Source organism: Pelecanus crispus, chromosome 13 (genome assembly GCF_030463565.1).
Source record: "Pelecanus crispus isolate bPelCri1 chromosome 13, bPelCri1.pri, whole genome shotgun sequence".
Lineage (NCBI taxonomy): Eukaryota > Metazoa > Chordata > Aves > Pelecaniformes > Pelecanidae > Pelecanus > Pelecanus crispus.
In genome coordinates this window covers 13,637,170-13,652,812 of record NC_134655.1, presented here as the reverse complement: position 1 = coordinate 13,652,812, position 15,643 = coordinate 13,637,170, and the positions used below count along the sequence as shown (strand labels likewise).

The 15,643-nt window shown below is 49.9% G+C and overlaps 1 protein-coding gene and 1 pseudogene across 2 annotated transcripts; one reads left to right on the top strand and one right to left on the bottom strand.

The window, feature by feature from the left end:
* Positions 1 to 274: 274 nt before the first annotated feature.
* On the top strand, positions 275 to 3,191 carry LOC104026027 (nuclear cap-binding protein subunit 2). 2 transcript variants are annotated; one of them, XM_075720625.1, is made up of 4 exons: positions 275 to 365; positions 611 to 650; positions 1,635 to 1,756; positions 2,425 to 3,191. In XM_075720625.1, exons 1-4 carry the CDS (start codon positions 279 to 281, stop codon positions 2,521 to 2,523), a joined length of 348 nt encoding a protein of 115 aa, XP_075576740.1. In that variant the 5' UTR covers positions 275 to 278; the 3' UTR covers positions 2,524 to 3,191. The 2 variants fall into 2 exon arrangements, with proteins under 2 accessions (XP_075576740.1, XP_075576739.1); XM_075720624.1 differs by having other exon boundaries at positions 611 to 792; positions 1,618 to 1,756.
* A 9,879-nt stretch (positions 3,192 to 13,070) lies between these two features.
* On the bottom strand, positions 13,071 to 15,216 carry LOC104032782 (serine protease 23-like; annotated as a pseudogene).
* Positions 15,217 to 15,643: the final 427 nt, after the last annotated feature.

Here is a 15,643-nt window from a genome sequence, read left to right as displayed (position 1 = left end):
TGAAACGCGCCGCTTGCGCATGCGCGCCGCCCACCAGCGCGCGCACCGTCGCGGAGCATGCCGGGACCGGCGCCACGACCGCGCCGAACCCAGCGCTCCCGGTGGCTCCGCGCGCCGATTGGCTGTCCGGCACTACCGCCCCGCCTCCTCGCCCCGAGCGACAGTCGCCGGGGCCATTCGGACGGCGCGGCGGACCGGCTTCCCCGCTTGCCGTCCGGTGGGCGCCGCGGCGGTTCTGGAAGGATCCCGGCAGCAGGGCCCGGCCGGGCGCAGGCGAGATGTCGGGGCTGCTCCACACCACGCTGAGCGGGCTCAACAGCGACTCCTACTGCGAAATCAGCCAGTATCGCGACCAGCACTTCCGGGTGCGCCCGGGCCTGAGGCGCGGGGCTGGGGGCGACGGGGCCTGAGGCGGCGGGGCCCAGCCGGGGCGGGGTGGGGAGAGCAGTGCTTGAGGGGGAGGGCTGTTGCCGGGGCAAGGCGGTCCGAGGAGCCGGCGAACGGGAGGGGACCGTTTCTCCGGGGTGGCGGGAGATGCCCCCCGGGACCTGGCGCCGGGAGCGGCGCGGCAGGCGTGCTCACCCCGCTGCGTGCTCCCTTCTGCCCTCAGGGTAGCAGGCAGCTGCAGGAGAAATCCCTGAAAATTTCCTCTACGCTGTATGTTGGCAACCTGTCCTTCTACACCACCGAGGAGCAGATCCAGGAGCTCTTCTCCAAGTGCGGAGACGTCAAGAGGATTGTCATGGGGCTGGACAAGATCAAGAAAACCCCCTGTGGCTTCTGCTTTGTTGAGTATCCTTTCTGGTTCCCTGCTACTGTCAGCCTGTGTGTGGTTGCCACCTTTAGTTCCTCTCTGCACAGCAAGCTTAGCTGTACTGCTGTGGAAAACCTGAAAAGGAATGATATTCAAGTGCTTTCTACCAGCACTTCCAACCTTGCTACCTCCCCACCGCTATCTTAATTGAGAGACAAGACTGTACAGCGGTGCCATAGGTGAAAAGTGCTACTGCTGCTGTACTTTCTGGAGGTGGCAGAGAGCTTCTTGAGTTTGTTAATTTCTTTAATGATTTTAGGGCCCAAATGAGAACTGTTACAATCGTCAGTCTGAGCTCTTGCGTGCCAGAGTACATGTTCACTTTCTCACCTTAACTTCACACCTGAATGAAGTAGCAGAATAAGCCATGGCATTATTCCAAAGCACAAGGTACATGCTTGTACAAGCTGTACCATGAGCTGTCTTTGCAAAGCTCTCCTGTGAGGCCTGCCCCTCTTGTTCAAATTGAGTAAAGTTTCATGTAGTGTAAAGAGGCATGATACAGATTTCTTGCCCTTAGCAAGGCTGTAATGTTTGTTTCAACTGCTTGTGAAATAAGTGATCCAAAGCTACTTCTTGTCTGTGCAGCTACTAACTGAACTACATTCAGAATCCTTTCTGAATGGGAACTGGTTTTAGCTTGGATTTATATGAGCCCAGTTTTTGATTGCATAGAGAAGAGCAGGAAGAGTAGAAAAGGCTGGAAAGCAGGGGTTTTCTGCTTCTCGAATACAATATTTCTTTTTTATTTTCCCTGTACCCATCAAAATAGTATGTTTAGTTCTCCTTATAATGTGATTCAGATACTACACAAGAGCAGACGCTGAACACGCAATGCGATTTATCAACGGCACGCGACTAGATGACCGCATCATTCGAACTGACTGGGATGCAGGGTTTAAGGAGGGGCGACAGTATGGAAGAGGAAAGACTGGAGGACAGGTAAAGGAAATAGCAGTTCATACCTTGAATTTGATCCCCCTAAGACTGTGTACTGCTTTGCTAGTTTTGTCTCGTGTAGAACAATTGTAGACCATAAAGACCTGATAATGAACTTTAGCCACTCCCAGGTTGTTTTGGTAACTGATGCCTGGTGTTAAAAGCTAGAAATAGAACTTAAGGCCATTTCTGTCTAGGACTCCAAACTTCCTGCAATGCAAGCAGAATGTTCCCAAGCTAGTACTCTTAAAATGATGCAGAATTTGAATGGAGGGGGATAGCATAGCTGCTAGGCCAATCTCATAATGCAGCAGTTTGCCCCAGTGCAAAGGTGAGGTTCCTCTGCAGGTTTCCCAGGTGGAGGCGAGAAAATGTTCTGGAGGCCTGGCAATTCAGAAAGCTGGACTGCAAAGCTGAATGAAAATATTTTGGGGTGTGCTTTGCTTCTTGTCTAAAAAGACCTCAGCCATCAGATATATCCTCATTTATCATTTTCACCACCATTACCACCTTTTTGGTGGATTATTTGAAGGGATTTCAAATGAGTCAAAGTGCTTCTAACCTGAACTTCAGTTCCCCACCAACTGAACAAGGAGGGGATGATGATTCTGAAGTCTAGCAGGAGACAGGCAGTGCAGGATACTAATATCTGTGTTACTGCTGTGCCCCAGGTGCGAGATGAATACCGGACAGACTACGATGTGGGAAGAGGTGGCTTTGGCAAGATCATTCAGATGCAGAAGGCAAATCATCAGCCTGCGATCTATTAATTGCCTCGTGGGTCCTAGCTCATAGAGGGCTCTGTCCTTCCAGAGCTAGCCCTGTTCTTGCATTTTGGATTGGGGTAGAGAGTGAGATCCAAGTTCCAGCAAAAGGTGACCCTCCTTGGACTGTGGATATACATGTATTCATTCCCCCTTCCTTCTGGGCTAGAGAGGATGTTCTGTGCTGATACAGGGCAACAAGGGGAGAAAAAAAATGGACAGCTCTGCAGGATTCTGAGTAAGAAGAAATGCAGCATGTCACACACACCTTGTGCTATGACATTCTCTTCACATTGCAGCTAAGCAGGTGGCTTCCTCCAGGCTACAACTGCAGCCGTGGTTGCTCTCAAATGGAACTTCTTAAAAGCTTACCACCATCGGAGCCGTCCGGGTGCCTGGGCACCTTGTGGGTATGCACAAGAGATTCAGGTTTCTAATTTACAACCTCATCTGCCTACAAAGCAGTATCGCTGTTTGTTTGGATGGAAGAAGTGGAACAAGGTCTTATCATCCACTTGGAGGTGTTTGCACATCTAGCCCTTGGGTTGGTCAGTGCCTGCAGAGCATTTCTCTTTATGATGCCCCCAGTGCTGCCTGGCTTTTCAGATCCTCACTGTTTGGCGTGATTTTGTTAAAAGTTTCTTTTAATTTTTTAAATAAACAGTTGTATTGGGTCTGGCTGAGATGGAGTTGATTTTCCCCCTAGCAGCCCTCATAGTGCTGTGCTTCATATTGGTAGCTAGAAAGGTGTTGAAAACACACCAGTGTTTTGGCTACTGTTGAGCACTGCTCCCACAGCATCAAGGCTGTCTCTCCAATGCTTACCCCCCTCACCCAGTAGGCTGGGGATGGGCAAGGTCTCGGGACGGGACAGAGCCAGGACAGCTAACCCAAACTGACCAAAGGGAGATTCCATACCATATGGCGTCTGGTCAGCAATAAAAGCTAAGGGAAAGGAGGAGGAGGGGGTGGGCATTCGTTGTTATGATGTTTGTCTTCTGGAGCAACCACTACACCTACTGAAACCCTGCTTCCTGGGAAGTGGCTAGACATCGCCTGCTGATAGGAAATAGAGAATAAATCTCTTGTTTTCCTTTGCTTCCATGTGCGGCCTTGCTTTTGCTTTATTAAACTGCCTTTATCTTGACCCATGAGTTCTTTTCTATCTTATTTTCTCACCCCTGTCCTGTTAAGGAGAGGAGTGCTAGAGCAGCTTGGTGGCACCTGGGGTCCACTACAGTCCTTTTGGGCGCCCAGTGTGGGGCCTGAGACAACGGCAGTTTTGTATTAAGCGTGCTATAGCTATAGTATTTACTAAGTAGCAAGCTTCTGTGCAGGTCACAGAGTTTGTTGGCTGCGCTGCTTATCTCTTTATTTTGCTGAGCTTGGGAACATGTTAGTACAAACAGTGGCTATGTGCTTTGCCCTGGAATTGATGGCCTTACTGTGCTGGGGGAGCTACCTTGTGGAGAGGATGAGGGAATACATCTCTCTCTTCCTACCTGGGATTGATGTGGGTGATTTTATTATGCAGACTCCCACAGTCCTTGTTCACCCTTATGTGAGCTGTTTAATACTACTAATTAATACTGTTGGCATATTATGGGGTTTGGCCATGGTCCCTGTAAAATCATCTAACATGAAGATCAGAAAACCTGGATTCTGTTCTTCTTTTCTTGATACAACCCAAAATGAAAGACAGACATATTCTTCTTTTAAAGATACTAAGTCAATTTGACAATGTACAGTACAAATTTCCTTCCTAAATGAATTTTAGTTATCTTGAAATAATAGTTATCTAATAATGATACCTCTCCATCTCAAATATATGTTAATTGTCACACATGGCAATCTCAAAGGTTCTTCTGTACCCTTTGATAAATGCTGATTCACAACATAGTTGAATTAGAAGGTGCTTTTCTAGAAGTTAGCTGTTTTCAAAAAAGTGTTCTTTTTGATAAGCTGATTCCTCGTCTGCCTCCTAGTTAAGTCTCTTGTGACCATTGATTTACATCAAAGATTTGCTGACAGTTCAGCATTGTGGAATCTGTTTGTGGAATCTGGTGTCATCCTGGTGTAACAGAAGACAACTTTTGGGTGAGACAATACTGAAATGTGCCCTTGAGGCAGCCAGTCCCTGGGTAGCAGGGTGTGTGGAAGGATTTAGGCAGATTCCTAGGATGGTTATCACCTGCCATAACCTGGGATTTTACACCTGAACAGGCAAGCAACCCTGGCAAACTGATGTGCCACCTGATGGAAGGGTACCTTGCCTACCCCAGTGAAAACCAACAGCTTCTAGCACTGTACTGGGGCCTGGCCTGTACCTATCAAGCCATAGTTCAGTACTCTCAGAGGACTGTTGGTTGAGGCAGGGACCCAAACTGCATCTGAGAATACCTTGACTGAGACCAGGGTGAAAACTACATCTGAGGACATGATAGTAGAGATAGGAACCCAAACAACAACAACTACAATTGCCCCAGTAGTGGAAAAGAAACAGTGGACAAGGAGGTCAATGGGTCCATATCATCGATTAGTAAGGGGGGAGGAACAAGAGAAAGGGTTTGATCAAGAATCTGGTCCTTCAGCAAGGAAATTGGAGGAAGTGGGAGTGGGAGAAGTGGAGTGGGAGAATTCAGACAAGAAGCAGAAACTACCCGGTCCCTGACCTCATCAGAACTTCGAGACATGCGGAAAGATTGCAGCCACCAGCCACGTAGGCAGATTGCTGCCTGGCTGCTCTGATGCTGGGATAACGGGGCTGACAGTCAGCAATTGGAAGGTAAGGAAGCCCAACAGCTGGGATCCCTTGCTAGAAACCAGGGAATTGAGAGAGGAATTGGAAAAGAGGCAGCAATTTGCAGTCTCTGGAGATGGCTCCTCTCATGCATGAGAGCAAGATATCCATTCAAGGAAGATCTTGTGATCTTCCACCCAGGAAAGTGGACTACCACAGATGAAGGCATCCAGTACCTGAGAGAATTAGCAGTGCTCGAAGTCATCTACAGTAGTCTGGACAATTATGAGGTCTCCAAAGATCCAGAGGGTGTCCTGTGCACACGGGCCACATGGAGGAAGGTGATTCAAAGTGCCCCAGCGTCATATTCTAACAGCTTGGCAGTGATGTTTTGCCCGGCTATGGATACACCAGCTGTGGAGAGAGTGTCTTCTTGGCTCCAAAACTTTGCAGAAAATCTTTGTCCCTCCTCAATCCCTATGGGCCAGTGCCTTGGCTGTCAGGGGCACTGCAAGAAATCAGTACCCTCCTGCCTCAGTCAGAGGGAAAGGGAGCCCCAGGCACATGCCATGTGGCGCACTCTGGCTCTTCCTGCATGACCAGGGGGAGGATGTGAGGAAGTGGGATGGTGAACCCACCCTTAAGCTGGAAGCCCATGTACACGAACTGAGAGGGAAGACAGCTGTCAAGAAGGGGCCACCTAAGAAGGTTGGCAGCTTAGTTGGCTGTAGAGACACAAGAAGGCAATCAGCGATCTCCCAGACATAGAAGGACTGAGATCACCTCCCTTGATCCTGGTAAGGGGACTTCTTGTCTGGCACTGCAAGGGTCAGACAGTGAATACTCTGACAAGGAGCCTTTGGCCAGGAGGAGGAAAGGGATGACCAGGGATACTGGACTGTGTGGATTCAATGGCCTGGCACATCAGAGTCACAGAAGTATAAGTCTTTGGTAGACACTGGTGCACAGTATATTCTGGTGCCATCAGGGTACAGGGGCACAGAACCCATCTGGATCTCTGGAGTGCCAGAGGGATGCCAAGAATTGTCTACTCCAGTATAGACAAGGTGAGCTTAACAGGGGACAAGTGGCAAAAGCACCCCATTGTGACTGGCCCAGAGGCCCCTTGTATCCTTGGCATAGACTACCTCAGGAGAGGGTACTTCAAGGACCCAAAAGGGTACTAATGGGCTTTTGGTGTAGCCACTGTGAACACAGAGAAGATCAAACAGCTGTATACCCTGCCTGACCTCTTGGAAGATCCCTTTGTTGTGGAATTGCTGCAAGCTGAAGAACAGCAGGTGCCAATTGCTACCAGGATGGTGCACCAGCAGCAATATTACATGAACTGAGACTCCCTAGCTCCCATCCCTGAGCTGATTCATCAGTTGGAGAGCCAAGGAGCTATCAGCAAGACTCACTCACCCTTTAATAGTCCCATGTAGCCAGTGCAAAAGTCTGATGGAGGGTGGAGGGTGACAGTAGACTATCGTGGCCTGAATGAAGTCATGCCACCACTGAGTGCTGCTGTACCAGTCATGTTAGAGCTCCAGTATGAACTGGAGTCAAAGGCAGACAAGTGGTATGCTACAATTGATATTGACAATACATTTTTTTCAATCCCTTTGGCAGCAGAGTGCAGGCCACAGTTTGCTTTCACATGGAGGGGTGTCCGACACAGCTAGAATCGACTGCCCCAAGGGTGGAAGCACAGCCCCACCATTTCTCATGGACTAATCAAAACTGCACGGGAAAAGGATGATGCCCCTGAACATCTACAATACATCAATGACATCATTGCCTGGGGCAACAAGGCAGAAGAAGTGTTTAAGAAGGAAAAAAGAGTAATTCAGATTCTTCTGAAAGCTGGTTTTGCCATAAAAAGAAGCAAGGTCAAGGGACTTGCACAGGAGATTCAGTTCTTGGGAATAAAATGGCAGGATGGATGCCGTCATGTCGCTATGGATGTGATCAACAAAATAGTAACTATGTCTCCACCAGCTAACAAGAAGGAAACACAAGCTTTCCTAGGTCTTGTGGGATTCTGGAGAAATATTCCAGGTTATAGTCAGCTTATGAGCCCTCTCTGTTGAGTAACCCAAAGAACTATTTTGAGTGGGCCTTGAGCAACAACAAGTCTTTGAGCGTATCAAACAGGAGATAGCTTGTGTGGTAGCTCTTGGGCCTGTCCAGACAGGACCAGGTGTGTAAAATGTACTGTACACTGCAGCTGGGGAGCATGGTCTCACCCGGACCCTCTGACAGAAAATATCAGGAGAAACCCGAGGTTGACCATTAGGGTTTTGGAGCCAGGGGTTTTGAGGATCAGAAGCCCACTACACCCCAACTGAAAAAGATACTAGCAGCATATGAGGGGTTTTGAGCCACTTCGGAAGTTGTTGGTACAGACTCATATCTCCTCTTGGCACTACAATTGCCCGTGCTACCAGATGTTCAAAGGAAGCATCCACTCTACTCATCATGCTACATGGAGTAAGTGGGTAGCAGTGATCATGCAATGAGCTCGACTCGGGAAACCCAACCACCCAGGAATCCTGGAAGAGATCATGGACTGGCCAGAAGGCAGAGATATTGGAGCATTAGCTGAGGAGGTGGCTCGTGCCCAAGAGGCACCACCATATAATGAGTTATCAGAAGATGATTATGCTTTGTTTACTGGTGGGTCCTGTCATGTTGTAGGAAACCATTGGAAGTGGAAAGCTGCTGTGTGGAGTCCCACACAATAAGTTGCTGAGGCCACTGAAGGAGAAGGTGAGTCATGTCAATTTGCAGAAATGAAAGCCATCCAACTAGCCCTAGAGACTGCTGAACGAGAAAAGTAGCCAGTAATCTATCTCTATACTGACTCCTGGATGGTGGCTAATGCCCTATGGAGGTGGCTACAGCAGTGGAAGAAGACCAGTTGGCAGGGCAGGGGTAAACCCATCTGAGCTGCTGCATTATGGCAGGACATGGCTGCGCGGGTAGAAGACATAGCTCTAAAGGTACATGATGTAGATGTGCACATGCCCAAAAGCAACACCACTGAAGAGCATCAAAACAATGAACAGGTAGACAAGGCTGTCAAAATTGAAGTAGCTCTGGTGAACCTGGGAGCATAAGGATGAGCTATTTGTAGCTTGATGGGCCCATGAAACATCAGGACATCTAGGGAGAGATGCACTATACAGATGGGCTCATGATTGAGAGGTGGACCTGACCATGGAGGCCATCACACAGGTCACTCATGACTGTGAAACATGTGCCACAATCAAGTGAGCCACACAAGTAAAGTCTCCCTGGAATAGAGGGTGGTGGCTGGGTTTTCAGTATGGTGAGGCCTGGCAAATTGACTGTTAGACCACTGCCATGAACATGCCAAGGCAAGTGCTACATACTCACCATGGTGGAAGCAACTACTGGTTGGCCAGAAACATACCATGTAAACCATGCCACTGCCCAAAACACCATCTTAGGCCTTGAAAGGCAAATTTTGTGGCAACATGGTACCCCAGAAAGAATTGAATCAGGCAATGGGACTCATTTCTGAAATAACCTCATAAACTCCTGGGCCAAGAAAGATGGCATTGAGTGGGTGCATCCCATCCCCTATCACCCACCAGCCTCTGGAAAGACTGAGAGATATAATGGACTGTTAAAGACTATGTTAAGAGCATTGGGCAATGGGGCATGGAAACACTGGGATATAAATTTAGCAGAAGCTGCTTGGCTGGTTAACACCAGAGGATCTGCTAACTGTCCTGGTCCTGCCCAAACAAAACCCATACATACTGTGGGAGGAGATAAGGTCCCCGTAGTGCACATAGGGAAGTGGCTGGGGAAGGTGGTGTGAGTTGCTCCTCCCATGGGAAAAGGCAAACCCATTTGTGGGATTGTTTTTGCTCAAGGACCTGAGCGTACTTGGTGCGTAATGCGGAAGGATGGGGAGACATGGTGTGTGCCACAGGGACATTTAACCTTGGAGGAAAAACAATCTATGATGTGAGTTGTATGTTGTAGGAAGTGATGTAGCAGGAACAACCTGAACTGACAAAGAGTGAGTTTTGCAAGGAACCGGACAAGTTCAATGATGACCCAAACCAAGCCAGTGTTGGTGTCTGTCATGGTTTAGCCCCAGCCAGCAACTAAGCATCACACAGCTGCTCACTCACTCCCCCTACCCCAATGGGATGGGGGAGAGAATCGGAAGAGTAAGAGTGAGAAAAATTCCTGGGTTGAGATAAGAACAGTTTAATAAGTGAAATAAAGTAAAATAGTAATAGTAGTAGTAGTAATAATAACAATATAATAATAATAGTAATAATAATATACAAAGCAAGGGATGCACAAAGCAATTGCTCACCACCTGCCCACTGATACCCAGCTAGTTCCCGAGCAGTGATAGCTGCCCCCCAGCCAACTCCCCGTGGCTCATATACTGAGCATGACATCATATGGTATGGAATAGCCCTTTGGTCAGTTTGGATCAACTATTCTGGCTGTGCCCCCTCCCAGTTTCTTGTGCACCTGGCAGAGCATGGGAAGCTGAAAAGTCCTTGAGTAGCATAAGCAGTACTTAGCAACAACTAAGAACATCAGTGTGTTATCAGCATTCTTCTCACACTAAATCCAAAACACAGCACTATGCCTGCTACTAGGAAGAAAATTAACTCTATCCCAGCTGAAACCAGGACAGTGTCCAACAATCGAACCTGCTGCTTCTCCTGTCCTGAACACCCATCTTGACAGATGGGGTCCAAGTCATAGGCTGTTCTTCTGAACATTCAGAGGAGTGGAGGAACCCCATGGAATGGGAGAATAATATCTCTCTCTTAAAGGACAGGGGATAGTAGTTAATGAGAATGTATAAATCTGTATGTTGGGTATAAAGATGGATTAAGTATGTAGTATAGGTTGTAAGTGTTGGTAAGAAGGGATTTCAGTAATAAGAATTAAATACAATGGGATGGTTAGAAGAGAGATAGATATGTATTAAATTATGCGGGACCTGAGCATGACGCAAATAGTATGGAGTAGGCTGTCTCTCCAATGTTTCTCCCCCTCACCCAGTAGGCTGGGGGTGGGCAAGATCTTGGGAGGGGACAGAGCCACAACAGCTGACCCAAAGTGATGAAAGGGAGATTCCCTACCATATGACATGTGCTAAGTAATAAAAGCTAAGAGAAAGGAGCAGTGCAGGGTATTCATTATCATGACTTTTGTCTTCTGGAGCAACCGCTATGTGTACTGAAGCCCTACTTCCCAAGAAGTGGCTAGACATCGCCTGCTGATGGGAAGCAGAGAATAAATCTTTTGTTTTCCTTTGCTTCCGCGCGCGGCCTTGCCGTATTAAACTGCTTTTATCTAACCCACAAGTTCTTTTCCATCTTATTTTCTCCACCCCCATCCTGCTGAGGAGGGGAGTGATAGAGTGGCTTGGTGAGCACCTGGCGTCCAGCCAAGGTCAACCCACTATAACAGTGAGTCCTGTACCTGTTGCAGTTTGTGTGTCAAAACCACTCAGTCTATGGCACAAAATAGGGGTGGGGGGAATGTCTCCTCTTGGTGTATTAAAGCTGCTGTGACTTGCAAACACAAAGATGGGCACCAGAAGGGGGGCACAAGTCTTGCCATGTTTCTCTTGGCTTCCATCTTGGTGCTGGCTTTTCCTCCTCTTCTGTTTTGCAATGGCTGATAGCTGATGTCAGAAGGAAGTTGCTTATAAAGTGCACAGCTCCTCCGAATGAGACAAGTCCTTATGTTTCACACCAGCAGGTTCTAGAACTTTCCCCATCCTGTCACCTGTTCCACAATTGGAGGAGTGTATAAAGCAAAAAAAAAGGCCCAGCGTGTACTTCAGAGAGGAAGGAACCAGGAACTCCCTTCCCTGTGTTTATGACAGGCTTTCTTCCCATTTTAAGGAGAGCATGGCTCACACTCTCTAACTAGTTCTTAGGGTCCGAACAAGGGACCAGAGGAGATGAAAAACCCTTTCTGGTCTGTCCCCAAGAACCTCTCAGCTAGGGCAGGGAATTCCATTGAACAAGATAAATTCTGTCTGTAAATTTGGTTTGTATTATGTAAATAATAGCAGCTACTCCCTGCCCAGTAATATGTAATCATGATTTTTCATGGAGTATCTCATCCGAGACAATAGAAACTGTCGCACACCCATGTGCAGACCAGGCATACAACTTAAATTAATATAACATTCACATTAGCTCTAAGTCTTTATAACTGAGCGGGAGGGAGTGTTACATTTATTTTATTGAAATGTCTCCTACCTGTTTGTTTTGCAAGTCAGGTTGCTGCGCCTGTACAACTGCCACAGGTCTTGAAGGACCTGCATGTTTAGTCTTCAGCAGGTTTAAGCAATGACAGCACTGAGAAGCCTTGTGATGTGGGCAGCCCCTAAGATGCAGTGAAAAGGAGCAGGACATTGACTTAAAAGCAAAAAATACAAGCAGTCACCTGTCCAGCCTGGCAAAGCAGCATCAGCGTGAGGTCCCTTGTGGAGAATATGAATTACAGAGGGAATAATTGCCTGGGCAAACACAGCAGAGAAATGGGAAAACTTACAGAAGATGGGGAGAGGTATCAGCCATGAAACTCTAGGATTAGCAAAGGAATCACTTGTGTATGAGGTAGGGAAACATACAGCAAGCTTTCAGTTTGCTCCTGGAAGAGCCTGGTGTGGCCTGTTGGACACATCAGTCCTCTGTATGTAACAGAACATGCAGAAATCTGTTCAGTCAGGTGCCTGGGCTGTTTTATGACTGCAGAAGGCATCAGTCCCTATTTTTGCAAGATACTGTGATTTCAGCTCTACACAGATCTCCCTGTCCCACTCACTTCAGTCTGGAGGAGGAGTGTCTCCTTCAGCAAGTCCCAAATCAGGGCTAGCAATGTATGCACCGTTCCTCTTTCAACATAACCTTTGCAAAGAGATTTATGCTGACTTTTATTTAAATACATGTATTTGCCTAAAAGAATCCACCTCAAATACTACAGCTGCAGTAAATGTCAGGATCCCTTCCTTCTATAGCAATCCCAGACAGAACCAAAGAGAGATGAGAAAGTTTACAAGTCAGTAGGAGCTCCCAGCTCCCAGCCCACGCTGCCACGTGTAGGTACCCCACGTGGCACCACGCTGCATCAGTCAGAAGAGGTGTCCTGGCCAAGAGTATTCCCAAGCGCAGTGGCTGCCAGGGTCCTGGAGCAGCCCCTCCTGCCCTGGCCGGGCTCCTGGCCATGGCACGCTCTGTGCCCAGAAGACTCAGGCTCCAGGGCTGCATTTCAGACACCTTTCATCAGTACACAAAGGTCCTATTAAGAGAGAAAACCCTTTGTCCTCACATTGCTGGGGCAGTGCCACGCTGGGCAGTGCAGCCACCAGACTGAGAGACCTGATGAGACCCAAGAGAAACTGGGTGCGGCTTAGCAGCAAGCATGTGGCTGCCTCTCCAAGTCATGAGGAGTTAATGTGCTGGAAGTAGAGGCCGCTTTCCCTGGCAGACAGCCGAGCTCTTTCTGTAAAGAATCCTGATGCCAAGTTCATGCCAGCACCAACCAAAGGAGCTTAAACAACCCTTCAGGCTTCCTGGGGAATCAGGTCTTGGACACCAGTGAGTTTCTGCTGGATCCCTTGTGATCTGTGGAGACCCTATTCCTCCATGACAGAGAACAGAATAAAGTAGAGCAGTTTTGCCAGGAAATGCTGCTCCTCCTCAGGCTCCTAGTCCATGCTCTCACTCAGGAACACCACACTTAAAAGCCATCTACACTGGGGAGAGGAAGAGACAGGCTGTAGTTCTCATTCAGTGCAGCAGCTTTTAGAGTCCCCTTTGATCTGCTAACAAATCTCAGGAAAATTTAAAGCAGTCAGGGAAACAGCAACATTATAGTCGTGGTGCTCCCCAGCCACTTCCAGCCACTGGTGGCCTGAGAAGATCCTGATCACCTTCCTCTCCCACTTGTGTCATATGGGGGTCCCACACTTTGCCATACACCCCAGAGCCAGATGCACCAGGCCTGGCATCATAGTCCTGGTAAATGAGGTGGACCGTCTCGTCCTCCACCCCACAGAAGCGGTAGACCAGCTCTCCTGGCCAGTCACTGTCAAACCCCGAGAAATTAATCCTCTTCCCAGCCATCTCCTCCATTGCTGGAGCTGCCATCAGCTTCATGTGCAGGTGCCGGCGTGGCCTGTGCAGCTCCAAAAGGGCATAGTTGTAGTCCATGCTGACCAAGTTGGGACCCCGGATCCAGCCCACGGGCACCTGCGTCCACTGCACCAGAGACCAGCGCATCGCCAGCCTCCCCATCCCGTTGCCAGCACCCCGCACTGGCGTCAGGAAACCCACCTTGATCTTCTTTGCCACCTTCACTTAGTCTTTGCTGTTGTGAATGCAGTGGGCAGTGGTGAGGATGTGCCGCTCAGACACCAACACGCCCATGCAGCCCCTGGAGATCTTGACGGTGACAGAGAAGGGGTAGGTCATCAGGAAGTGGTTCCTGCTGATGGGAAACTGCCTGTCTGTGCCATAAATCTGCCACTTGGTGGCTCACGCCACCTCCGCCATCTCCGCACCACTCGCCTGGGGGCTCACTTCCACCGTGGTGAGGGTGGGGGTGCCATTGGGATACACTGTCTCGTGAGAGAGAGATTCCTGGAAGTCCTGAGGGACCAGGGTGGCCTCCCGCCAGGCACAGGCATCGTCGCAGCGTGTTGTCAGCTCCAGGACAGGCTGTGACAAGAACCACCCATTGGCTAGTTGCAGCATGGACCAAGGAAAAAGAGCGGGAACCAGGTCACCAGCTGTAGCACTGGGAAGAAAGGACAGCAAGAGAAGAGCAACCACCTGGCAGCAAGTCATCATGCCAGACCTGCAAAAGCAAAGCAGGGAGAGCATTAAGCCTCACAATTAGAGAGTCAGCCACCTGCCACAGCTCAGGGCCGGGAGGATTATCGGATGCACGCAGCCTCATGCCAACTACTGGGTCATGCATACTTAAGCTGTTACCACAGAAAGCAGAAGGGTTGGGACCTGCCTAGAGCCGGGTGAGTAAGGAGCGATAGGAATCTCACCCGGCACCAGCTTTGATCTCCTGGAGTTCTTCTGGACGGTGAGGCCCTGCAGCACAACCCAGTGCTGCTGCAGAAATACCACAGGCTCATGAGTTTGCTCTTTTGCGCCAGTAACCCTGTCTGCCCCAGGATGGATTCCCCAGATTCCAGGGCTCGAGCCCCGCTGATACATGCATCCCACCCGGCAGCCACAGCAGCTCCACTCCACCAGTCGGTCACCTGTGGGGAGGAGGATATGATGGTACCTGCTTGCTGGTCCTACAGGGAAGAAAAAGGCGCATCAGCGCCTCAGGTTGAAGTATTTGGTGTCACAGAGCAATGCGGACCAACCAGCCTATTTTAACTCCCAAATGGATCATTGTACCCAATTTAAAATTTAATCCTCCGTTATATCTCCACGTGCCAGGGCCACCCCTGTTCTGGCAGGGGAGCAGTGCAGGGGCAGGCTCTGCAGTGCCAGCTCTCCCTCCAATGGCTCAGCAGCACAACCCTCTGTCTCCATCGTGCCCTGAGCCTGCATACCCACACAGGTCCCTCTCAGTAGCCGCTCCGGAAGCTCTTCCTTGGCAAGCAGCTGGTGTGCAGACAGAGGTGCTCTGATGCTGCCACTGGGAAAGCTCCATGTCCCCCAAAGGCAGCTGGGGTCTGCGCTGGACACGTTGCAGTGCATGCAGTTATGAAAGCCGCAGGGGACAGGGCAGAGCCAAGTGGAGAGGGAGGCTGAGAGCCACCAGCTCTCTGCATCCCCTGCACCCTGACCCACCAGTGCTGCATTCCCAGCATAGCCCACGGCCAGAGCATGTGCCGCCAGCCGGTGGCTGGAGCCAGGCCTCCGCTGCAATGCTGCCCCAACTGCCTGCCCCCTCAGCATGGCTTAGGCCAAACGCAGCCAGAGCCAACAACCCTCCAGCTCGCCTTTAAATCAAGGGGGGATGGCAACAGGGAGATCACAAACCAAGCCCTGGCTTTAGCTCCCAGGGAGGCCTGCCTGAGTGCCCCTCCCCTCAGCACTACAGCCAGCAGGATGGCACTGAAACAGGAGCCAGCCCTGCTTCCCCTGCCCATGCTTGTGCCAAGTCAGCCCCGCACCCGTGCAGCAGCGGAGCCACAGGCAGGGGAGCAGCTTCGGGCTTGTTTGGTTCCTGCCAGGGCTCTGCCAGCCACTCTGCCAGGGCTGGAGCCGCCTCGGGGAGGCCCACAGCCGGGCGGCAGGCAGGAACACAGCCTGTGCTCCGAGTCTGGGTGGAAACTCCCTGCCTGACAGGGCAAACCACAGGCAGCTGTGTGCAGGGCTGGGG

Excerpts from the sequence above, each read along its gene's own strand:
- LOC104026027 (XM_075720624.1), top strand. The coding sequence starts at position 279 with ATGTCGGGGCTGCTCCACACCACGCTGAGCGGGCTCAACAGCGACTCC. Across the intron at positions 793-1,617 it reads TGTGGCTTCTGCTTTGTTGA|ATACTACACAAGAGCAGACG; the intron begins GTATCCTTTCTG and ends AATGTGATTCAG. Across the intron at positions 1,757-2,424 it reads GAGGAAAGACTGGAGGACAG|GTGCGAGATGAATACCGGAC; the intron begins GTAAAGGAAATA and ends GCTGTGCCCCAG.